This window comes from Thalassophryne amazonica, chromosome 4 (genome assembly GCF_902500255.1).
Source record: "Thalassophryne amazonica chromosome 4, fThaAma1.1, whole genome shotgun sequence".
Taxonomy (NCBI): Eukaryota; Metazoa; Chordata; class Actinopteri; order Batrachoidiformes; family Batrachoididae; genus Thalassophryne; species Thalassophryne amazonica.
In genome coordinates this window covers 132,262,678-132,289,120 of record NC_047106.1, presented here as the reverse complement: position 1 = coordinate 132,289,120, position 26,443 = coordinate 132,262,678, and the positions used below count along the sequence as shown (strand labels likewise).

Below are 26,443 nucleotides of genomic sequence, written 5' to 3'. Positions count from 1 at the left end.
TGTATTGTGAGGTGGATGTGTTGTATTGTGAGGTGGATGTGTTGTATAGTGTGGTGGGTGTGTTGTATAGTGAGGTGGGTGTGTTGTATAGTGTGGTGGGTGTGTTGTATAGTGAGGTGGGTGTGTTGTATAGTGTGGTGGGTGTGTTGTATAGTGAGGTGGGTGTGTTGTATAGTGAGGTGGGTGTGTTGTATAGTGTGGTGGGTGTGTTGTATAGTGAGGTGGGTGTGTTGTATAGTGAGGTGGATGTGTTGTATAGTGAGGTGGATGTGTTGTATAGTGAGGTGGATGTGTTGTATAGTGAGGTGGATGTGTTGTATTGTGAGGTGGATGTGTTGTATAGTGAGGTGGATGTGTTGTATTGTGAGGTGGATGTGTTGTATAGTGAGGTGGATGTGTTGTATTGTGAGGTGGATGTGTTGTATTGTGAGGTGGGTGTGTTGTATTGTGAGGTGGATGTGTTGTATTGTGAGGTGGATGTGTTGTATAGTGAGGTGGATGTGTTGTATAGTGAGGTGGATGTGTTGTATAGTGAGGTGGATGTGTTGTATAGTGAGGTGGATGTGTTGTATTGTGAGGTGGATGTGTTGTATAGTGAGGTGGATGTGTTGTATTGTGAGGTGGATGTGTTGTATAGTGAGGTGGATGTGTTGTATTGTGAGGTGGGTGTGTTGTATTGTGAGGTGGATGTGTTGTATTGTGAGGTGGATGTGTTGTATTGTGAGGTGGATGTGTTGTATAGTGTGGTGGGTGTGTTGTATAGTGAGGTGGGTGTGTTGTATAGTGCGGTGGGTGTGTTGTATAGTGAGGTGGGTGTGTTGTATAGTGTGGTGGGTGTGTTGTATAGTGAGGTGGGTGTGTTGTATAGTGTGGTGGGTGTGTTGTATAGTGAGGTGGGTGTGTTGTATAGTGAGGTGGGTGTGTTGTATAGTGAGGTGGGTGTGTTGTATAGTGTGGTGGGTGTGTTGTATAGTGAGGTGGGTGTGTTGTATAGTGAGGTGGATGTGTTGTATAGTGAGGTGGATGTGTTGTATAGTGAGGTGGATGTGTTGTATAGTGAGGTGGATGTGTTGTATAGTGAGGTGGATGTGTTGTATTGTGAGGTGGATGTGTTGTATAGTGAGGTGGGTGTGTTGTATAGTGAGGTGGATGTGTTGTATAGTGAGGTGGATGTGTTGTATAGTGAGGTGGATGTGTTGTATAGTGAGGTGGATGTGTTGTATTGTGAGGTGGATGTGTTGTATAGTGAGGTGGGTGTGTTGTATAGTGAGGTGGGTGTGTTGTATAGTGAGGTGGATGTGTTGTATAGTGAGGTGGATGTGTTGTATAGTGAGGTGGGTGTGTTGTATAGTGAGGTGGATGTGTTGTATAGTGAGGTGGATGTGTTGTATAGTGAGGTGGGTGTGTTGTATAGTGAGGTGGATGTGTATAGTGAGGTGGATGTGTTGTAGTGAGGTGGATGTGTTGTATAGTGAGGTGGATGTGTTGTATAGTGAGGTGGATGTTGTATAGTGAGGTGGTGTTTGTATAGTGAGTGGATGTGTGTCTATTGAGGTGGATGTGTTGTATTGTGAGGTGGATGTGTTGTATTGTGAGGTGGATGTGTTGTAGTGAGGTTGTGGGGCGTATAGTGAGGTGGATGTGTTGTATTGTGAGGTGGATGTGTTGTATAGTGAGGTGGGTGTGTTGTATTGTGAGGTGGATGTGTTGTATTGTGAGGTGGGTGTGTTGTATTGTGAGGTGGATGTGTTGTATTGTGAGGTGGATGTGTTGTATTGTGAGGTGGATGTGTTGTATTGTGAGGTGGTGTGTTGTATAGTGAGGTGGGTGTGTTGTATAGTGTGGTGGGTGTGTTGTATAGTGTGGTGGGTGTGTTGTATAGTGAGGTGGGTGTGTTGTATAGTGAGGTGGGTGTGTTGTATAGTGAGGTGGGTGTGTTGTATAGTGGGTGGGTGTGTTGTATAGTGAGGTGGGTGTGTTGTATAGTGAGGTGGGTGTGTTGTATAGTGTGGGGTGTGTAGGTGGTGTGTGTTATAGTGAGGTGGGTGTGTTGTATAGTGAGGTGGGTGTGTTGTATAGTGTGGTGGGTGTGTTGTATAGTGAGGTGGGTGTGTTGTATAGTGTGGTGGGTGTGTTGTATAGTGAGGTGGGTGTGTTGTATAGTGAGGTGGGTGTGTTGTATAGTGTGGTGGGTGTGTTGTATAGTGAGGTGGGTGTGTTGTATAGTGTGGTGGGTGTGTTGTATAGTGAGGTGGGTGTGTTGTATAGTGTGGTGGGTGTGTTGTAGTAGGTGGGTGGTTGTATAGGGTGGGTGTGTTGTATAGTGAGGTGGGTGTTTGTATAGTGTGGTGGGTGTGTTGTATAGTGAGGTGGGTGTGTTGTATAGTGTGGTGGGTGTGTTGTATAGTGAGGTGGGTGTGTTGTATAGTGAGGTGGATGTGTGCAAACTGCTGGTTTGAGGAGATGCACAAAATGTGTCGCTGTTTGTCAACAGCAGCTTATCAGCCGTGATGTTCTACATTTGCATCGCGTTCACCTGCACAGTGCTGCTCTCCTTATTTCTCTCATTCTCTCTGTCTGGCTCTGACTGTCTCAGGAAATCCAACGTGGAAAGCCCCCGTATGCTGAAGAGCAAGAAGCTGGTCCCGCGCAGGAGGAACACATGTCCCAGTCCTCAGGACATCACTCGGGCCCTGCAGAGTTCCAGCCCGGCCCCCAGCGCCAACGCCGCCAGCCTGGACGAGCTCATCCAGCGCTGCCTCAACTGCTTTGGTCAGTGAGTCCAGTTTCTACTCCACAAAATGAGGGGATGGGAGGGGGCGGGGGGTTGGGGGTGGGCGTGTGTCACAAAGGACAATCTGGCACAATCAGGCTTTGTTCTGGTGCACAGCAGAAACAACACCATCCACTTCATAGTGTACTGTGACAGTTGGGTCCATAAGTATTTGGACAATGAAACTGGCTCTGTATACCAACACAAGATGTTTTTTTGCCGTGTAGAGCTTCAGCTTTATTTGAAGGGGTTTAGCAAAAATGTCACATTAAATGTTTAGGAATTACCAACATTTATTTTACACGTCGTTCCTTCATTTTTCAAGGCCGTAAGTGATGATTGGACAAATTAAACATATTTTTGATACCTCATCACTTTAAAAAATATTTCCAAGTAGATGCTTATTCAAGATGGTGAAGATCACTGTGGACTCACTGTTTGACTGCTCTGAGTGGAATCTGAAACACTTCATATTTTTCTGTGAATTTTGGTGGCATTTGATGGAATATTTGTAGAGATATGAATTTTAATATATATATATATATATATATTGTATTTAGAAAAATATACACAAATACAAGTTAACATAAAAGTTAAATAATTTTGTTGTGTTCACTCCATCTTAAACAAATATGGTTTGTAAGCTCACAGAGTATGTTAAAAAAGTTGCATGTTTCAATTTGCTAACTAACATTCACCAAATATAAGTGAGAAAGCCAGCTCATCCAGTCTTGTAATGTTAGAGAAATTGGAGACAAAAATTCTCATTTTTTTTGTCTCCCTCAGATTTTTCTTGAAGGAACCTCTGGTTCCAAAATATACTTACATCTTGGCGGAGGTATGTGCTCTCAGAGTACTTCTGGAAAAGAAATACAAACAGTACGGTCCTGTGTGGTGACTCCATCCTGAGAAGGCAGCTCTCAAAAACGAAGTAACTGCAGGAAGCTTTCTGGTGAGGGAAGCCACCAAGACACCCATGGCCTCTGTGCATGTGTGTAGGTTCATGCTGTGGAGCGCATCAAACACATTCCTGTATTTGTTAGGGCCCCTTCACACATAGTACGAACGTGGCTGAATTGTGCACGAAGCAGGAATCGTATGCAAAAACGTGTAAAATCGGAGCTGCCTCCAACACCTCGCACACCTGTTGCTACAACTATTTGACTGAAAGACAGAGTGTGCGCTGTGACAGCCCATTCGATCCCTCTTGCGGCAGGTGTCAGCCGAATCTCAGCTGACACACACGAACATCTAATACCGATCGCTTGGCACTTAGAAATTTATTTTCATTTATATAGCACCAAACCACAACAAAGTTGCCTCAAGGTGCTTCACACAAGTAAGGTCTAATCTTACCAGCCCCCAAAGCAAACACACAGGTGACAGTGGTAAGGAAAAACTCCCTCTGAGGAAGAAACCTCAAGCAGACCAGACTCAAAGGGGTGACCCTCTGCTTGGGCCATGATACGGACACAAATTACAAAAAAAATCACAGGACGGGAAGGTTTCAGAACCAGACACCACACCCATCTCTGGATGGAGCCGCACCTCAGAGAGAGAGAGAGGAGAGAGAGAGAAAAAAAAAACAGAATCAGGCATCAGAAAGAGAACAAACACAGTATAATTTGTCAGCATTAAGCAACAAGAAAAACAGAAGAAATACTAAGGTGATCGCCGGCCACTAGCCCGAAGCTTCACGAAAAGACCCAGAATTTAGGCAACGTTGAGGCCGCAGCACGCTCCGTTTCCTAAATACATGAATTTAAAAGAGCAAAAAGCATACGAAAGGGAAAATAAGTACGCCTTAAGTCTAGACTTGAAAGTCTCTACAGAATCTAACTGTTACGTATATTGATGCAGGGAGATCATTCCACAGAACAGGAGCACGGTAAGAGAAAGCTCTGTGACCCACAGACTTTTTATTCACCGTAGGGACACAGTAGTCCTGCACCCTGAGAACACAGCGCCCAGGCCGGTACGTAGGGGTTAATTAGGTCAGCTAAGTAGGGAGGTGCCAGTCCGTGAACAATTTTATAGGCTAGTAACACAACCTTAAAATCTGAAGATTACAGTGTAATCTTCACGTGCCTTAACTAAAGCACTCCTTCTGCTGAATCACCTCTAAATTATTTACACATTATTCACTTTGTGTGTTTTTAGGAATCCGCTAGCTTAGCGCAGCTACTAGCTCTTAGCTGGTTTAGCATGGCGGCTTCTCCTGTCTCTCCCGCACTTTTCTGCTCTGGGTGTGAAATGTTTAGTTATTCCTCAGCCTCCTTTAGCAGTAATGGTACTTGTAATAAGTGTAGCTTATTCGTAGCTTTGGAGGCCAGGGTGGGCGAATTGGAGACTCGGCTCCGCACCGTGGAAAATCCTACAACTAGCCAGGTCCCTGTAGTCGGTGCGGACCAAGGTAGCTTAGCCGCCATTAGTTCCCCTCTGGCAGATCCCGAGCAACCGGGAAAGCAGGCCGACTGGGTGACTGTGAGGAGGAAGCGTAGTCCTAAACAGAAGCCCCATGTACACCGCCAACCCATTCACATCTCTAACCGTTTTTCCCCACTCGGCGGCACACCCGCCGAGGAACAAACTCTGGTTATTGGCGACTCTGTTTTGAGAAATGTGAAGTTAGCGACACCAGCAACCATAGTCAATTGTCTTCCGGGGGCCAGAGCAGGCGACAATGAAGGAAATTTGAAACTGCTGGCTAAGGCTAAGTGTAAATTTGGTAAGAGTGTAATTCACGTCGGCAGTAATGACACCCGGTTACGCCAATCAGAGGTCACTAAAATTAACATTGAATCGGTGTGTAACTTTGCAAAAACAATGTCGGACTCTGTAGTTTTCTCTGGGCCCCTCCCCAATCGGACCGGGAGTGACATGTTTAGCCGCATGTTCTCCTTGAATTGCTGGCTGTCTGAGTGGTGTCCAAAAAATGAGGTGGGCTTCATAGATAATTGACAAAGCTTCTGGGGAAAAACCTGGTCTTGTTAGGAGAGACGGCATCCATCCCACTTTGGATGGAGCAGCTCTCATTTCTAGAAATCTGGCCAATTTTCTTAAATCCTCCAAACCGTGACTATCCAGGGTTGGGACCAGGAAGCAGAGTTGTAGTCTTCCACACCTCTCTGCAGCTTCTCTCCCCCTGCCATCCCCTCATTACCCCATCCCCGTAGAGACAGTGCCTGCTCCCAGACCACCAACAACCAGCAAAAATCTATTTAAGCATAAGAATTCAAAAAGAAAAAATAATATAGCACCTTCAACTGCACCACAGACTAAAACAGTTAAATGTGGTCTATTAAACATTAGGTCTCTCTCTTCTAAGTCCCTGTTAGTAAATGATCTAATAATTGATCAACATATTGATTTATTCTGCCTTACAGAAACCTGGTTACAGCAGGATGGATATGTTAGTTTAAATGAGTCAACACTCCCGAGTCACACTAACTGTCAGAATGCTCGTAGCACGGGCCGAGGGGGAGGATTAGCAGCAATCTTCCACTCCAGCTTATTAATTAATCAAAAACCCAGACAGAGCTTTAATTCATTTGAAAGCTTGACTCTTAGTCTTGTCCATCCAAATTGGAAGTCCCAAAAACCAGTTTTATTTGTTGTTATCTATCGTCCACCTGGTCGTTACTGTGAGTTTCTCTGTGAATTTTCAGACCTTTTGTCTGACTTAGTGCTTAGCTCAGATAAGATAATTATAGTGGGCGATTTTAACATCCACACAGATGCTGAGAATGACAGCCTCAACACTGCATTTAATCTATTATTAGACTCAATTGGCTTTGCTCAAAATGTAAATGAGTCCACCCACCACTTTAATCATACCTTAGATCTTGTTCTGACTTATGGTATGGAAATTGAAGACTTAACAGTATTCCCTGAAAACCCCCTTCTGTCTGATCATTTCTTAATAACATTTACATTTACTCTGATGGACTACACAGCAGTGGGGAATAAGTTTCATTACACTAGAAGTCTTTCAGAAAGCGCTGTAACTAGGTTTAAGGATATGATTCCTTCTTTATGTTCTCCAATGCCATATACCAACACAGGGCAGAGTAGCTACCTAAACTCTGTTTGTGAGATAGATTATCCCATCAATAGTTTTATATCCTCATTGAGGACAACTTTGGATGCTGTAGCTCCTCTGAAAAAGAGAGCCTTAAATCAGAAGTGCCTGACTCCTTGGTATAACTCACAAACTCGCAGCTTAAAGCAGATAACCCGTAAGTTGGAGAGGAAATGGCATCTCACTAATTTAGAAGATCTTCACTTAGCCTGGAAAAAGAGTCTGTTGCTCTATAAAAAAAAAAGCCCTCTGTAAAGCTAGGACATCTTACTACTCATCACTAATTGAAGAAAATAAGAACAACCCCAGGTTTCTTTTCAATCAATCAATCAATCAATTTATTTATATAGCGCCAAATCACAACAAACAGTTGCCCCAAGGCGGTTTATATTGTAAGGCAAGGCAATACAATAATTACGGAAAAACCCCAACGGTCACAACGACCCCCTGTGAGCAAGCACTTGGCGACAGTGGGAAGGAAAAACTCCCTTTTAACAGGAAGAAACCTCCAGCAGAACCAGGCTCAGGGAGGGGCAGTCTTCTGCTGGGACTGGTTGGGGCTGAGGGAGAGAACCAGGAAAAAGACATGCTGTGGAGGAGAGCAGAGATCAATCACTAATGATTAAATGCAGAGTGGTGCATACAGAGCAAAAAGAAAAAGAAACACTCAGTGCATCATGGGAACCCCCCAGCAGTCTAAGTCTATAGCAGCATAACTAAGGGATGGTTCAGGGTCACCTGATCCAGCCCTAACTATAAGCTTTAGCAAAAAGGAAAGTTTTAAGCCTAATCTTAAAAGTAGAGAGGGTGTCTGTCTCCCTGATCCAAATTGGGAGCTGGTTCCACAGGAGAGGAGATGAAAGCTGAAGGCTCTGCCTCCCATTCTACTCTTACAAACCCTAGGAACTACAAGTAAGCCTGCAGTCTGAGAGCGAAGCGCTCTATTGGGGTGATATGGTACTATGTGGTCCCTAAGATAAGATGGGACCTGATTATTCAAAACCTTTATAAGTAAGAAGAAGAATTTTAAATTCTATTCTAGAATTAACAGGAAGCCAATGAAGAGAGGCCAATATGGGTGAGATATGCTCTCTCCTTCTAGTCCCTGTCAGTAGTCTAGCTGCAGCATTTTGAATTAATTGAAGGCTTTTCAGGGAACTTGTAGGACAACCTGATAATAATGAATTACAATAGTCCAGCCTAGAGGAAATAAATGCATGAATTAATTTTTCAGCATCACTCTACTAATGAAAATAACTCAGACAGAACAATCGGAGAGAAAGAGTCTAACCAAATACCGGCATCACTGAAAGCAGCCAAAGATAACGATATGTCTTTGGGATGGTTATGAGTAATTTTTTCTCTAATAGTTAGAATTTTATTTTACAAATTGTATGGCTTTGCCTTACAATATAAAGCACCTTGTGGCAACTGTTTGTTGTGATTTGGCGCTATATAAATAAAATTGATTTGATTTGATTTGATTTGATCTCACAGGGACAGGAAGTCAGTGAAGAGATGCCAAAATGGGTGTAATGTTTTCAAACTTTCTGCTTCATGTCAAAAGTCTTTGTAGGTGGTCTTTCAAGCTGGCTGTGAAATTTGTTTAAGTGCCCCCAAGAGTGTGGCATTGCAAAACAGCAACGCACATGTGGCATGCCAGAGTGTCGTCTCCCCCCGCAACGCATATGCCTTGTCTGTGAATCGTGTAGCGGATGTGTTGTGTATGGGGGGGCGGGGCGAATAACTAAATAGTAGTAAAAATAACTAAAAAGAAATGTATAATAGAAGATATACCTCACTGAATTTTCACATAACACAGACAGAGTGAGACGTTGGTGTGTGCACTGAACTGATGGGCCGTTGCCAACAACAGCTGCTGCTGTTGAGATCTCTGGTTGTGGATGTCACAGCTGGGGAACATGTACCTTGGTTGGACAGACATGAACTTACAACTGTCCAATGTGACGCACATGTCTGATTGCTGTCCTCACGTGGACATACATAAAAACATATATCGCTGTTGCGACGGGCTGCAGCAAGTGAGCGCATGGCACAAACATTGACAGGCTGCCCCAGATGAAATGGACCATCAGCAGGCTTGGGGAGTAATGGAATACATGTAAAGGCATTACGTAATTAGGATACAAAAAAAAAGGTAACTGTATTCCGCTACAGTTACAGAAAAAAAAGACGTATTCAGATTACAGGTATATTTAGTAAAAATGAGGATTAGTTCACAGGATTACAATTTTAATGCATTTTATGATATTATCTGTATATAATATATATTTTGTCTTTGAAATGAAAACGTGGACAGCATGATGTCTCCGGCAAAATATTAATGAAGTTCCCGGATGTTAATGCATTTCCAATGGAGATCCGCGACTGAACACACTCAGAAAAATGTTCGCAAAATACGTGTTAAAATGCCATTTTGACCTTGATATTGAGCCAGTAAAATTAAATGACATTAAATCATGTCAGGAAATTCTTAAACTTACTCGGACACACACACATTCCCAAATATTAGTGTTGAAAGTTACACGGATATGCACTGTTCAAGCTGCTGAGCTGAGACATCCTGCTGCAGCTGCTGCTCTGTTCAACGCAGCTCCTAAAACCATTACAATACATTTATATACATATTATATTTTTACACAATTATCCTTTACTGACCGAGTTTCATTCATGAAGTCAGTGATGTGGGTACACATCTCTATGTATGGGTGTGACTGTGAGCAGCACAGCATGGGTGATTATAATCTCATTATTTTAAGGTGCAAATTAAAAAACATCCCCAGTCTTGTCGAACAATTTTAATCACTAACGACAAGTATTTTAACTAGACATTGGTCTAGCAGTGGAAAATATCAACTAGACATAAGTGAAGCGTTAATGGTCCGTGTCATCGGGTGACACAGGTACGGCAGGAAACATACAGCTGTTTATCATCCAAATATCATGGACAAAGTGACAAGAAGAACCAATACCACTTACTTATGGAAGGAAATATTGTCTCCCTTGTTCCTCTGTTTGTGCCAACATGTACAGCTTTCCCGCATATTCCACCTGTTTGTTGAACTTCTATGCACGCAAATCACTAACGTGCCCGGAATTAAAATGGCGATCACGCCTCCTTACTGACAGTATTTACTTAATGGTTTTCATTATGCTGTTGTTCTTATTTTGAAAGTTCAATAAGTGGACTGATATGTTAAACATGGTGCAAGTTTTTTTTTTAATACATCTTTCTCCTTGTTGATTTCAGGCATTTTTACACACCTTTTATAGGACAGTGAAGGTAGTGCAGTGGTAAAGTTTGTGGCTGGCAGTCAGACCTTTTGTAAATTGCAGGTTCAAATCCCGTGGGTGGCATGTATTTTTTTTACAGCTGCGTAATGTGGTTGCACATGCTCCAGCTGCTTGCACGCTTTCGTGCCTGCACAAAACCGTCGCAGCGGGATCATTCACGCCTGCCCGACCATGTCCCTCCCAACGTCGGCTCGATGTTCTTGTGGTTGACTCATACGAGCTGTTTCGCCATGATTCACCCTGATTTGTACTTATTTGTACTATGTGTGAAGGGGCCTCTACTCAGTTTAACATCTCAGATTCTTGTGGTGGTGTACAGAGACAAAAATCTAAAAAAGGTTTCAACTCCCAAGTATTTATGTTCAGTACCTGAATACATTTGTGCAGTTAAATTATGAATATTTTTTAAGTCAGCAAATACAGCAGCTGTTTTTAGACAATTCCCAACGATGAAAAGGTGCTGAATAAGTTTTGACATGGACTCATTCAGACTCATTTAATCACAGAATGTTGTTTCTCAGTGTCTTTATAAAATGACCCCCATGTGTGTAATTTATGCTGATCTGACTGCAGATTCAGACGCCAAGGTATCCAGCCCCAGAGGGTCCCAGCTGGTCCACATGACCCTGATGATGCACTGCTGGGTTGTGCCCTCTCAGACGTTTGCCCAAAAACTTCTCACGCTATATCCTGTACTGTGGCTCCCTGCAGAGCTGCTGAACGCTCAGAAAGTGCTGCAGTGGAACTGCACCACATGACCTCATCTTACCTGTGCAGCATTTCATCAGATACAACTTTACCTACAAATATACACCATATAGATAAACCCTTTTATCAAGGGCATCAGGTGTTTTACAAATAGATATTTATGTTTGTAGCGACGATATATGAAAAGACACTCATGTGATGCAAAATCGTTAAAAAAATATATCTGTAAGAAATTATGTCTTTGTGTGTCTGTTGCTTTAAAAGGAAGGAAGCTGATAAATCTCACACACTAATCTCAGTATTTCTCCAAGAGCTCTTATGAAGTATGTAATCTGACTCAGTGGGCATGTCTCACAGTATAATCTGGTAAAGTGGGTGTATTTCATAATGTAATCTGGATTAGTGGAAGTGTTTCATGTTGTAGTGTAATCAGGTTTAGTGGATTTGTTTCACAGTGTAATCCGGTTTACTGGGCGTGTTTTATACTGTAATCTGGTTTAGTGGACATGTTTCATAGTGCAATCTGGTTTAGAGGGTGTGTTCTATAGTGTAATATGACTCAATGGGTGTGTCTCAATATGTAATCTGGTTTAGTGGGTGTGTTCTATAGCGTAATATGACTCAATGGATGTGTCTCATTGTGTACTCTGGTTTAGTGGGTGTGTTCATTCATTCATTCATTCATCTTCTACCGCTTAGTCCAATTAAGGGTCGCGGGGGGCTGGAGCCTATCCCAGCAGCCATAGAGCATGAGGCGGGGTACACCCAGGACAGGACGCCAGTCTGTCGCAGGGCCACAAACAGACAAACAAACACAGACACACCCACACCTACGGACAATTTTAAAGTAGTGGGTGTGTTTCATAGTGTAATATGACTCAATGGGTGTGTCTCACTGTGTAATCTGGTTTAGTGGGTGTGTTTCATAGTATAATCTGACTCAGTGGGTGTGTCTCATTGTGTAATCTGGCTCAGTGGGTGTGTCTCACAGTGTAATCTGGTCTAGTGGGTATGTTTCATCTTGTAATCCGGTTTAGTGGGTGTGTTTCATTGTGTAATCTGGCTCAGTGGGTGTGTCTCATAGTGTAATATGGGTTAGTGGGTGTGTTTTATCATGTAATCTGGTTTAGTGTGTGTGTGTTTCATAGTGCAATCTGGTTTAGTGGGTGTGTCTCAGTGTAATCTGGTGTAGTGGGTGTGTTTCATCGTGTAATCTGGTTTAGTGGGTGTGTTTCATAGTATAATCTGACTCAATGGGTGTGTCTCATTGTGTAATCTGGTTTAGTGGGTGTATTTCATAGTATAATATGACTCCGTGGGTGTGTCTCATTGTGTAATCTGGCTCAGTGGGTTTGTCTCACAGTGTAATCTGGTCTAGTGGGTGTGTTTCATCTTGTAATCTGATTTAGTGGGTGTGTTTCATTGTGTAATCTGGCTCAGTGGGTGTGTCTCATAGTGTAATATGGGGTAGTGGGTGTGTTTTATCATGTAATCTGGTTTAGTGTGTGTGTTTCATAGTGCAATCTGGTTTAGTGGGTGTGTCTCAGTGTAATCTGGTGTAGTGGGTGTGTTTCATCGTGTAATCTGGTTTAGTGGGTGTGTTTCATAGTATAATCTGTCTCAATGGGTGTGTCTCATTGTATAATCTGGTTTAGTGGGTGTGTTTCATCGTGTAGTGAAATGATTATTTTGGATAGCGTGACATGAAGCGGGACAAAGCAAGGAACATTGACACAACGAATTGCGGTGCAGTGCGGAGATCAAATTCATGCAAGTGTCAAGGTGGCTTAAGACTGTCTTAAACAGACAAGATGCAGAAAGACAGGAAGCAGAGACCTTCTCCGTATGTTGAATGCAGTGGTGGGCACAGTTCCGCTAACCGCTAATTAGCGAAGCTAACTTTTTCTTTAGCAGATTACCATTTCAGATAACTTTGAAAACCAAACTAAATTTAGTTCCACTAACTTTCAATCCATTAACATTTTTTGTTGTTGTTGATGGTAAAATTTGTAACATTTAACAGTCAAACACATTGTAAAATGTAAATTAAAAACAGAATACAATGATTTGCAAATTCTTTTCAACCTATATTCAATTGAATACACCACAAAGACAAGATATTTAATGTTCAAACTGATACACTTTATTGTTTTTGTGCAAATATTTGCTCATTTTGAAATAGATGCCTGCAACACGTTTCAAAAAAGCTGGGACAGTGGTATGTTTACCACTGTGTTACATCACCTTTCCTTCTAACAACACTCAATAAGCATTTGGGAACTGAGGACGCTAATTGTTGAAGCTTTGTAGGTGGAATTCTTTCCCATTCTTGCTTGATGTATGACTCCGGGGTCTCCGTTGTTGTATTTTGCGCTTCATAATGCGCCACACATTTTCAATGGACGACAGGTCTGGACTGCAGACATGCCAGTCTAGTACCTGCACTCTTTTACTACGAAGCCACGCTGTTGTAACACGTGCAGAATGTAGCTTGGCATTGTCTTGCTGAAATAAGCAGGGACGTCCCTGAAAAAGACGTTGCTTGGATGGCTGCACGTGTTGCTCCAAAATCTGGATGTACCTTTTCATTATTGATGGTGCCATCACAGATGTGTAAGTTTCCCATGCCATGGGCACTAACACACCTCCATACCATAACAGATGCTGACTTTTGAACTTTGCTCTGATAACAATCTGTGTGGTCTTTTTCCTCTTTTGTCCGGAGGACACAACGTCCATGATTTCCAAAAACAATTTGAAATGTGGCTTCATCAGACCACAGCACACTTTTCCACTTTGCGTCTTTCCATTTCAAATGAGCTCGGGCCCAGAAAAGGTGGCGGCGTTTCTGGATGTTGTTGATGTGTGGCTTTCGCTTTGCATTGTAGAGTTTTAACTTGCACTTGTAGATGTAGTGATGAACTGTGTTAACTGACAATGGTTTTCTGAAGTGTTCCTGAGCCCACGCGGTAAGATCCTTTACACAATGATGTCGGTTTTTAACGCAGTGCTGCCTGAGGGATCGAAGGTCACGGGCATTCAATGTTGGTTTTCGGCCTTGCCGCTTACGTGTAGAAAGTTCTCCAGATTCTCTGAATCTTCTGAATATATTATGGACTGTAGATGATGGAATCCCTAAATTCCTTGCAATTGAAAGTTGATAAACATTGTTCTTAAACTGTTAGACTATTTTTTTTCATGCAGTTGTTCACAAAGTGGTGATCCTCACCCCATCTTTGTTTGTGAATGGCTGAGCCTTTTGGGGATGCTCCTTTTATACCCAATCATGACACTCTGTTTCCAGTTAGGTGTTCTTTGAGCATTCATCAACTTTCCCAGTCTTTTATTGCCCCGTCCCAACTTTTTTGAAATGTGTTGCAGGCATCCATTTCAAAATAACCAAATATTTGCTCACAAAGTGGTGATCCTCGCGCCATCTTTGCTTATGAATGGCTGAGAGTTTTAGGGATGCTGCTTTTATACCAAATCATGACACTCACAATTAGTGTCCTCAGTTCCCAAACGCTTATTGAGTGTTGTTAGAAAGAAAGGTGATATAACACAGTGGTAAACATACCACTGTCCCAACTTTTTTGAAATGTGTTGCAGGCATCCATTTCAAGATGAGCAAATATTTGCACAAAAACAATAAAGTTTATCAGTTTGAACATTAAATATCTTGTCTTTGTGGTGTATTCAATTGAATATAGGTTGAAGAGGATTTGCAAATCATTGTATTCTGTTTTTATTTACATTTCACACAACGTCCCAACTTCATTGGAATTGAGGTTCTACAGTGTGGACAAAAACTGTATGTAAGCAGCTCAAAAGTCAATATTTTATTTATTAATTTTTTGTGCATTTGTTTTGTGTTTGTGAACGCAATACAGGTGAGCCATGGCTCCTTTAACAGTTTATACTAGCGAAGCGACACGCAGCGGCGCAAAACTCACTCATGGTACATGGAGACCCAAACAGGAAGTGCCAAATTTTGAGTCCACAGTGCACACTCTCACGAGCGCCACTAGCTTAGCTTATGACAAGCTAAAAGTGGGCACTCTTATTATGGCCGAACAACTGTCCAGTTTCTGGGTATTCTGTGTTAGTACACGCCCACAACCGACGTGCTTGATGAATTCCTGCGCAAAAACGTAGTTCCCAGATAATTGTGATATATTCCTGTGAGATAATGAGTATATCTCATCTAAATTAATTCTAAAATTTACCAGTAATAAAATTATAAAGATAACTGAAGTTTTAAGAGTGGCCGTAATAAATATTTAAGAAACTTAAGTTTATGAGCAACTTCACCTGTTATTGCTCAAGCATATTGTAAACACTGACATGATGGAATTTGATGCGGAAGAGTTCAGAAAGATACGATTGGAATGTTCTGATTACCATTTACAGTTGGCGATGAAAGACTTGGACATTAACTTCGTGTTAAAGTCAGAACAAGAAGCTGCACTGAAGAGATCTATCTGGGACAAAGAGACACATTCTGTGTGTTGTTACTCCAACGAGAGCGCCATGCTGAGCAGGGTGGCGAAAGTAGTCCGGCGAGTTCAATCTGCGGGCACGAGCTATCCCACAGTTCCATAATAGCAGAGATGTCGGTGCAATGAGAGCGGCACTCTGAGCAGGGTGTCCACAATGAAACAGGAAATGTCAAATGTTAGCGCTCATGATAACCTTATCATGAGTGCAAAATGAGTGTTATTCCTGTCTTGTTTAAGAATGTTTAATTTTCACTGTTGCTGCACTTTGTGTGAAATCATAGTCATATCGTATATCATACTGATATAACAATACTGAGATACTGAGATATTAAGATAATTTTGCCATATGAAAACTTTGAATACTAATTTATATCTACATTTTTAAAACGTGGCAGGGGGTTAAGGGGGTCTGGGGGGCAAATGCTAATGCTCCTCAGAAGCATTTACTGAAAATAAAGTGTGAAGGATCTAAATGACATGGTTAGATGTGAGATGCAAATAAAGAAAAATGCTTAAAAAGGTGGGGGGTCTGGGGGGGTGGCGGAGCTCCCACAGAAGCTGAAAAGTTTTAGCCATGCTAATGCTCCCCTGAAGCATTAACTCAAAAAAATCTGATGGACCTAAATGACATGGAGAGATGCTGAAGAACTTCGCTCGTTCATGTCCGCAGCATATACATATGAAATATATAATACAGAGATAAACTGTGACTTCTAATACTGCGATTTACTGCTTTTGATAAAGATGATGGCAGTGTTTGGGGTTTTATTTATTTATTTATTTTTCGTGCGTTCTTTTTGTGTTTTTGAGCCCCTGTCGCACTTAAACTTGAAACTGGCTTATCAGTAGCCGACAGTGTTATCCGATGTGGTCACAACTGAGTCAGTACTAAAAGTTAGCGGTTAGCGGTTTATCGGTTTAGCGTTATAAAAGTTAACTTTTCAGTTGGCGGATTAATGGTTACCGAAGCAAACTTTTCGGTTCGCTGTGCCCACCACTGGTTGAATGGCAGTGATTCAGTAACACGCTACCAGCTTGATCATGCAGGGATAATGTTTGAGGTTGACCTCATTAGCAAAGAACTTACTTTTCCCTCCCAGCGTAGTCACGCAGTAACGCCTGAGATGAAGGTCATCACAACATTGCAATACCTGGCTACGGGAAAAATGTTCAGTGATGTTAACAGCCACAGCCTAAACTCACCTGTTTGAGAAGAACTTTGCTTGTTTGCTGCAATCTCTGCTCTTGCTTTGGATTGCAGCATGTACCAGAGCTTCACTTGTGCGCAATTACCAGCATGGAGTGTAAACATGACAATAAGCTAATCAATATAATAATTGGCATGTGAATGAGGTATGTTCAAACATTCTGAAGCTGTGTAACAATTCATTTAATGTTGCCTGGAATCCTCCTGGCACTCACTTAGAAATTCAAGATGACCTCCACAGGTGATTTTTTTTTTTTAGCTTTCATTAGTATAGCATTACATAGCAGAAAATGACAAAATGTCAATGCTTCTGAGTTACTCCTAAAAATTAATTTATACAAACAAAATTTTACACAGCATGTTTCTCATCAGTTGGAACCCGTTTAGGGGCTCAAAGAATTACATTTCAAAACTCTGCAAAATAAGGACCACCCTTATCCTGGTTGTGTGTTTAGGGTCATTGTCCTGCTGAAAGATGAACCGTCACCCAGTCTGAAGTCAAGAGAGCTCTGGAGCAGGTTTTCATCCAGGATGTCACTGTACATTGCTGCATTCATCTTTCCCTCAATCCTAACTAGTCTCTCAGTTCCTGCTGCTGAAAAACATCCCCACAGCATGATGCTGTCACCACCATGCGTCACTGTGGGGATGGTACCTGGTTTCCTCCAAACATAATGCCTTTTACTAAGGAGTGGCTTCTGTCTGGCCACTCTACCATACAGGCCTGATTGGTGCAGAGATGGTTGTCCTTCTGGAACATTCTCCTCCCACCACAGAAGAATGTTGGAGCTCTGACAAAGTGACCATCGGGTTCTTGGTCACTTCTCCCCCGATCGTTCAAATTAGTTGGATGGCCAGCTCTAGGAAGAGTCCTGGTGAATCCGAACTGCTTCCATTTACAGATGATGGAGGCCACTGTGCTCACTGGAACCTGCAAAGCAGCAGAAATGTTTCTGTACCCTTCCCGAGATTTGTGCCTCGAGATATTCCTGTCTCAGAGGTCTACAGACAATTCCTTTGACTTCATGCTTGGTTTGTGCTCTGACATGTACTGTCAACTGTACAATCTTATATGTAGACAGGTGTGTGTCTTTCCAAATCATGTCCAATCAACTGAATTTACCCCATGTGGACTCCAATTAAGCTGTAGAAACATCTCAAGGATGATCAGTGGAAAAATGAATTTCATCCATTTTGGAATAAGGCTGTAACATACAATATGCAGAAAAAGTGAAGTGCTGTGAGCATGTTGTGTATGCAGAAGCAACATCAACTATGGTGTTAGGTTGAGTACTACAAAAGAGGTCAATCTCAGGTCACAGACATAAGAACAAATAAACCAGGGGATTCTGCAGAAGATACTGTGGTAAGTAGCAACTATCTAGGCCACCAGCAGATCTGTCACATGTGAGTCTCGCCCTCAGCAAGTTTTGTTGACATATTTCTGTTTCCTGTTTGGCCTCAGCATAACTGTCAAGTTATGATTTATATAGTATTTGTGGACCATTCAGTCCTGGGTGCTGTTTTGGACTTGGCACCATGTGCCTTGAGGTAGTTGTAATGGCCAGCTCTGTCTGTTTGTGGCAATATATTCAAAATGCAATGTTCAATTTCAATCAGACTTGGTGAATACACTCAGTGGCCCATCTTCATGCAGCACAGGTCATAGGTCATTGTCTAAAATATATTATTGATCTTATCTCAAGAACTGAATGTTGCATTGAAATGCTTTCTACATAGTGTGCTCTCCTGGCTCCAACAAATATAGCAGACCTCTGACTTCAGTGATGTGATGATGCCAAGCAAAGTCAACTAATGGGGGCAGCAACACACTATGATCAGGGTGCACATAACGTACTCATGGTGCTTGTGCATGCTAAAAATAAATTATGCATAGCAGAAAACACGAGGAAAGCACTTCATAAGAGGAAAGCAATGACAGATAGTAGGAAAAGTGTTTCCCTCTGCTGTGCATTAATGATGTTTAGCACACACAAGCACAATGAGTACCAGTTATGTGCACCCCTGACTATGATCATAACTTAAGTCAGGTTTTAAGTCTTGAGTATAACACTTCAACTAAGTTGTCTAACTTCAACATGCAGACTACACTCAAAAAAATTACTTAGTAAACATAATAAAATTATATCAGGTATTTCCACCCAAGTAAAAAGCATTAACTTAAACAGAAACAATTTTGCTCTGTGTGAGCCTGATCCCATCAGATCTCAGAAGCTAAGCAGTGCAGCATCCGGTTAGTACTTGGATGGGAGACCTCTTCACACCTGTGTGTGTTTCTTCAGGTAAAACTGGAGTTGCGTCAGGAAGGACATCCAGTGTACAACTTGTGCCAAATACCTATGCAGATCTGACTGTATCCACTGTGGCAACCCCGAACAATAATGAGAGCAGCTGAATTGACAACAACAACCTAAGTGTAAATTTGTTGGGCCAACATGATGAATTTGTGTTACTGTTACCTAATTACCATGGTTCAGGCCAACTAGATTTGTAAAGGTAAATGTAGACCTAAATGCAAAATTGTTGGATCAATATGGTGAATTTGTGTTACTGTTACTCAACTACCATGGTTCAGGTCAACTAGATTTGTAAAGGTAAATGTAGACCTAAATGCAAAATTGTTGGATCAACATGGTGAATTTGCGTTACTGTTACTCAGTTACCATGGTTCAGGTCAACTAGATTTGTAAAGGTAAATGTAGACCTAAATGCAAAATTGTTGGATCAACATGGTGAATTTGCGTTACTGTTACTCAGTTACCATGGTTCAGGTCAACTAGATTTGTAAAGGTAAATGTAGACCTAAATGCAAAATTGTTGGATCAACATGGTGAATTTGCGTTACTGTTACTCAATTACCATGGTTCAGGTCAACTAGATTTGTAAGGGTAAATGTGACACACTAATGTAATGCCCTTGGGCCATTCAAACTTGTTTGATATGATTATGAGTTACTTAATTTATTAGGGTAGCTACAACTACTTTTAAAACAGCACAGTTACATGTCAACTTAACTTTCCTGTGTTGGATCAGTACAGTTTATGCAGATCCACCTTTGATTTGCTGTGGCGACGCTGAGCGCAAACAAGCGAGAAGCCAAAGGGACTTACTTTTTTTTTTTACATTTACACTTACAAATCTACTTGGACTGACCAATGGTAAGTGAGTAACAGTAACGCAAATTCATCATGTTGATCCAACAAATTTATATTTAGGTCACTCAGCAAAATTGTTTCTGGCTACATTAATGCATTTTACTTGGGTGGAAATACTTTCCATAATTTTATTATGTTCACTGAGCAAGTTAGATTTTAAGTTGTTGCATGTTATGTTAAAACTGTATGATTCGAATGTATTCACCCATAAAACTTGATTTTATATCATAGAAGCTATGTGCATGTTAGACTTAAGTTCATGTAACATAAAAACAAGCAACACCCATTTGTTGTTTTTTTTTGTGTGTGTGTGTGTATTCCACAACACTGGAACATGATGGCTCTACTGACTGACAGCTCTTTCTTTACCCCATGAATTGAAATGAAATAATTGAGCACCCTGAGAATGAGGGTCTCATGAAGGCACATAAGGCTCATCCACGAGCAAGGGAGTGCACTATTTGGTCTTTTATACGTGAGCAGCAAAAGCTTAAAATGAACCCTCACATAACTCTAGCAGCTGTATTCTGATTAGTTTATAACTTTCTTTGGTGCTCACAGTCACGTGTCCATCTTCGTTAGAGTCTAACAGCCATGTCTTTATTTTACACTTGAAGAGCAAAGCTGATTTGAAGTTTGGCCTTGTGTGTAATGTTATCTGTGTTGGCATCCTTGACCGTGTCACGTATAAGGACTGTCCGTATGAGAAGAGGGCTCAGAGGAGAACGCAGATCTGTCACCTGGTCAGGTGAGTCAGGAGAAGTTGTGTGTGAGAGAACTTGTTGGCCTCCTGTGTTTGCAGAGTGTAAACCATAGCTCCTGTCCTGCTTTGCTGCAAGGCAGTGGATCAGCCAGTTTCCAGAGGTGTTCGAGGCAGACCCCCTTCTGGAGCACACCATGGGGGACCTGTGGGCGCTGGTCCGGTCAGGCGGTGAGGAGACGCGCTCTCAACTCATTGATGCCTCCTGCCTGTGAGACACATTTTTCTTGTATTCACCTCATGCCCACAAGGAGCTGATTATCAAAAAAAAAAAAAAAAAAAAAAACTATTCTGTTTTTGTCTAATTGCTTGGCATTCTTGCCACAGCAGCACTCTCGTGGAAGTATCCCAGGCGCCCACACCCTGTGTCAAGAAGAGGAAGGTGTCTTTGATCTTCGACCACATGGAGCCGGACGAGATGGCTGCACATCTCAGCTACCTGGAGTTCAAAAACTTCTGTAAAGTCTCTGTGAGTTCACTCACCACACTCCAAATATATTTGAACACTGAAAATTAGATACTTCTGTTGTGTATCACTACATTAAAAAACAAATCACGTAATTTCATAATGCAGACTAATTTGTTCTCCATTTGTCCAAATGAAGAGTCTCAAAGTATCTCAGAGAGTTTTGAGTTGTCATGGACCAAACTTGGTGGAATGATAGAAAGTCAGGCAAGGATAAACCGATTTGATATGAACAAAAATAAGTTAAAAGCCTATTTCACAGGTCAAGGTCAAAATTTTGTCCAAATGTTAAACGGTATCATCAGCTTGTTGAGCGATGCTGTTATGCAGAAGAAAAATTCAGACAATCACACACTGACTAATTGAAAATTATTAGTTATTAAGTCCAAAAGCAATCTGTCCCAAAAATCCAAAGTATACCACAGATGTAGGCAGAACTGGAGGTGAGGCTGGGCACGGCCAGCACAGGAGGTGTGTGAACGAACTAGCAGTGAGTGGGAGAATGAACTGGTCTTATAAACTGCTCAAGAGTGGATAATTGATTGGAGGTGTGAGAAGTCAAAGGCCGGCCACACCAAACCTAGGAGGTACGAGACAGAAAAAGGCCAAATCCTGACAGAAAAAAAGGTCAAAACAGAGGATACAAACAGAAAAAAAATGCAAAGTCCACACAAGACAAACAGAAAAAGGTGAAATCCTCACAGAGGTAGTATGAGAGTAATCTAGATAAATGAGCAGAGGGTCAAAGCACAATAATCAAGGTTGATGAACCAGGAAACTACAGCGTAGGTCTACAACTGTAAGGCAAACATGTGGGAAGAATATAAGAAAGCAGGCATGAGAGCACAACAATCTGGCCCTGGAGTGAGGTAATAGTGAAGGTTAAAACGTGCTTGAAACAATTAGTGAGGAAACCAGAATGAACCTGGAAGAACATGAACAAGAATTAAAGCCACTGAAAATACACAAAGAGTAGATGTCAAAATAAAAGTACAGAGGATGGCTAACATGGAGGGGAACTTTACAAAGGCAATGCTAGGAAAATATTACACTGAGAAGAAACCGTTGTGAGAACAAGGAATAATCAACACAGACTGGAAGAGAATGCAAGAAAATATACTGACAAGGAACACTCAAGAGCACAAGGAACAATTATTACGTAGGAGAAATAATAAGGAACACAAGGACAAGGTAAGTACTAATTGTAAAAGAAGAATCAAAATCCCAAGAGTTAGAACAGGAACACCAAATGTGAACCATGATAAGGTATGACACTTTCAGTCAACTCGGGACATTTTATCTGTTCACTTGCTAGTAAAATAATCAGGAAATAAGGCACTCCAGTTCAGCTACCCAAGTGGCTAATTACTTCTGCTATTTTAAAAATTCTTGACCACACATAAAGTACGTACTCATTCAAATTAAACTGATAGTCTGAAATATATTTGCATGAATATCTGTTTTCAATTCTAGTCAGTTTGTGAATTCTTGAAACTTTCCGGGGTTCTCTAATCCAATGGAATGATAGCCTTTGTCTGTGGGTGTGTTCTGCAAAGTCCAGATTGGGTCTACGGATGTGTCTCACAAAGTGCAGACTGACCCAATAAGTGTGTCCCACAAAGTGCAGACTGACTCAGAGGGTGTGTCCTACAAAGTGCAAACTAGGCCCATTGGTTTGTCTGACAAAGTGCAGACTGACCCAATAAGCGTGTCACACAAAGTGCAGACTGACTCAGAGGGTGTGTCCTACAAAGTGCAGACTAGACCCATTGGTTTGTCCAACAAAGTGCAGACTGACCCAATAAGCATGTCACGCAAAGTGCAGACTGACTCAGAAAGTGTGTCCCACTGAGTCACTCTGCACCCTCTGAGTCAGTCTGCACTGGGTGTGTCCCTTAAAGTACAGACGTATTCAATAGGCATGTCCCACAAAGTGCAGACTGGTTCCTTTGGTGTGTTCCACAAAGGGCAGACTGATACAATGGTTGTGTCCCACAAAGTGCAGAGTGGGTCCTTTGGTGTGCCCCACAAACTGCAGACTGGGATTTTGGTGTGTCTCACAAAGCGCAGAGTGGGTCCTTTGGTGTGCCCCACAAAGTGCAGACTGGGGTTTTGGTGTGCCCTGCAAAGTGCAGACTGGGTCCTTTGGTGTGCCCCACAAAGTGCAGACTGGGGTTTTGGTGTGCCCTGCAAAGTGCAGACTGGGTCCTTTGGTGTGCCCCACAAAGTGCAGACTGGGGTTTTGGTGTACCCCACAAAGTGCAAACTGGGGTTTTGGTGTGCCCCACAAAGTGCAGACTGGGGTTTTGGTGTGCCCCACAAAGGGCAGACTTGGGTTTTGGTGTGCCCCACAAAGTGCAAACTGGGGTTTTGGTGTGCCCCACAAAGTGCAGATTGGGGTCTTGGTGTGCCCCACAAAGTGCAGACTGGGGTTTTGGTGTGCCCCACAAAGTGCAAACTAGGGTTTTTGGTCTGCCCCACAAAGTGCAGACTGGGGTTTTGGTGTGCCCCACAAAGGGCAGACTGGTACACTGGATGTGTCCCACAAAGTGCAAACTGATACTCTGGGTGTGTACCACAAAGTGCAGACTGGGATTTTGGTGTGCCCCACAAAGTGCAAACTGGGGTTTTGGTGTGCCCCACAAAGTGCAGACTGGGGTTTTGGTGTGCCCCACAAAGGGCAGACTGGGGTTTTGGTGTGCCCCACAAAGTGCAAACTGGGGTTTTGGTGTGCCCCACAAAGAGCAGACTGGGGTTTTGGTATGCCCCACAAAGTGCAAACTAGGGTTTTTGGTCTGCCCCACAAAGTGCAGACTGGGGTTTTGGTGTGTCCCACAAAGTGCAGACTTGGGTTTTGGTGTGCCCCACAAAGTGCAAACTGGGGTTTTGGTGTACCCCACAAAGTGCAGATTGTGGTTTTGGTGTGCCCCACAAAGTGCAGACTGGGGTTTTGGTGTGCCCCACAAAGGGAAGACTGATACAATGGATGTGTCCCACAAAGTGCAGACTGAGGTTCTGGTGTGTCCCACAAAGTGCAGACTGGGGTTTTGGTGTGCCCCACAAAGGGAAGACTGATACAATGGGTGTGTCCCACAAAGTGCAGATTGGGGTTTTGGTGTGTTTCATGAAGTGCAGAGTGGGTCCTTTGGTGTGTCCCACAAAGTGCAGGCTGGGGTTTTGGACCCCGTTGTGCACACTGGAACAGTGGGTGTCTCCCACAAAGTGTACATTGGGTCCCTGGGTGTGTCCTACATTGTGTAGACTGGCTGAACAGGTGTAACTGTTTCTGTGACCTTTCAGCCAACACATCCGCTGCGGCCTTGCTCACCGACCTTTGACATTTTAAAACTGACAATTAAGCTGGTGGCCTCAGTGGACGTAGGGTGAAAAATAACAGCAGTCCACACTTTAAGTGCCGTCCAATAGAAAATGAGCTGGGATTTAGCAGAATCTGGCCCATCTGACCTGCTTTGTGCTGATCAAATGTTTCACTGTGTTAAACTGCAGTTTCATATTCCATCTATGAACCAGCACTGACAAACTGCAGCCCTTCAGCCATGTTTCATCCTGACTGACTGCTGCTTTCTGATTGGTCAGTTTATGGACTACCGCAGCTACGTGGTTCGAGGCTCAGTGAGGCACAACCCGGCTCTGGAGCGCTCAGTCATGATGTGTAACGGCGTGTCACAGTGGGTGCAGCTGATGATCCTCAGCAGACACACGGCCCAGCAGAGAGCTCAAGTCTTCACCAAGTTCACCCACGTGGCTCAGGTCAGTCACAGCGGCCTGGATGTGCTCCCACACAGTCTGCGTGGCGCTCCAGGAAAACTGACTGTGTGTGTTCTCCTGTGCAGAAACTCCGGGCGCTGCAGAACTTTAACACTCTGATGGCAGTGACCGGAGGCCTGTGTCACAGCTCCATCTCACGCCTCAAAGACACTGCCAACCTGCTGCCGCCTGACATCACTAAGGTATTGAACATGTTACAGACACAACCACTTTCCACCGTGAACTGACACCATCTATGCCACAATTATTAGAATCCTTTAGTCATTCTATTGGACAAAGCGCCCAGAGGGTGAGCCGAGACTGTAACCTGTCCGTCTGTTTGTGTTTTACTTTTATTATTTGTTTCCAATTCAATACAATTTAATTATGCAGTGGCCAAATCACAACAGCAGTCTTTTCAAGGTTCTTGACAACCATAAAAGTCTAACTTAACTGACCCCCTGAGCAAGCACATTGGCCACAGTGGTCAGGAAAATCTCAATAAGGGATTTTTGTTTTCCATTATAGGAAGAAGCTTAAAGCAGACCGGACTCAGTGGGGTGACCATCTTCATCTGCTTTGGCCATACTAACAATAACAACATAACAATGAAATCAAAGCACAATAAAGAAAGGTCAAACATACACTCAACAAAAATATAAACGCAACACTTTTGGTTTTGCTCCCATTTTGTATGAGATGAACTCAAAGATCTAAAACTTTTTCCACATACACAATATCACCATTTCCCTCAAATATTGTTCACAAACCAGTCTAAATCTGTGATAGTGAGCACTTCTCCTTTGCTGAGATAATCCATCCCACCTCACAGAGACTGGTTTGTGAACAATATTTGAGGGAAATGGTGATATTGTGTATGTGGAAAAAGTTTTAGATCTTTGAGTTCATCTCATACAAAATGGGAGCAAAACCAAAAGTGTTGCGTTTATATTTTTGTTGAGTGTACAAGGACAGAAACATTGTAGCTACGCAGCCACGTACATTTAGAGTCCAGTGTGTGCAGCCAATGGGTGAAAAGGAACATCCAAACTGTGCAGAGCAGAGCCAAATTCAGTCATAGTGGGACCATTCTCCAGAGCTCCTCCTTTAGAATCTTCAAGAAGTCCTCAGCACAGTCTGGATTTCTACAGTTCCCCGTAGATCTCGTAAACCCCAGTCGTGGAAGGATCTCTTGGGACCACATCAATCAATCAATCAACTTTTTTCTTGTATAGCGCCAAATCACAACAAACAGTTGCCCCAAGGCGCTCCACATTGCAAGGCAAGGCCATACAATAATTATGAAACACAGTCTACGTCTAAAGCAACATAACCAAGGGATGGTCCAGGGTCACCCGATCCAGCCCTAACTATAAGCCTTAGCGAAAAGGAAAGTTTTAAGCCTAATCTTAAAAGTAGAGAGGGTATCTGTCTCCCTGATCTGAATTGGGAGCTGGTTCCACAGGAGAGGAGCCTGAAAGCTGAAGGCTCTGCCTCCCATTCTACTCTTACAAACCCTAGGAACTACAAGTAAGCCCGCAGTCTGAGAGCGAAGCGCTCTAATGGGGTAATATGGTACTATGAGGTCCCTAAGATAAGATGGGACCTGATTATTCAAAACCTTATAAGTAAGAAGAAGAATTTTAAATTCTATTCTAGCATTAACAGGAAGCCAATGAAGGGAGGCCAA

The 26,443-nt window shown here is 42.6% G+C and overlaps 1 protein-coding gene across 3 annotated transcripts in view; it reads left to right on the top strand.

The window, feature by feature from the left end:
* The window catches only part of rasgrp4 (RAS guanyl releasing protein 4), a 116,555-nt gene that overhangs the window by 54,686 nt on the left and 35,426 nt on the right, over positions 1–26,443 (top strand). For 2 of the 3 annotated variants that reach the window (XR_004560190.1, XM_034168591.1), the window contains exons 2-8: positions 2,597–2,772; positions 10,743–10,854; positions 20,445–20,507; positions 20,599–20,730; positions 20,847–20,988; positions 24,583–24,756; positions 24,840–24,956. Coding sequence is in view for 2 of the 3 variants with exons in the window: in XM_034168591.1 (XP_034024482.1) it covers positions 2,597–2,772; positions 10,743–10,854; positions 20,445–20,507; positions 20,599–20,730; positions 20,847–20,988; positions 24,583–24,756; positions 24,840–24,956 (916 nt within the window). In the remaining variant the exon portion in view is untranslated. The remainder of the gene's footprint in view (positions 1–2,596; positions 2,773–10,742; positions 10,855–20,444; positions 20,508–20,598; positions 20,731–20,846; positions 20,989–24,582; positions 24,757–24,839; positions 24,957–26,443) is intronic. The other variant, XM_034168592.1, reaches the window with a different exon arrangement.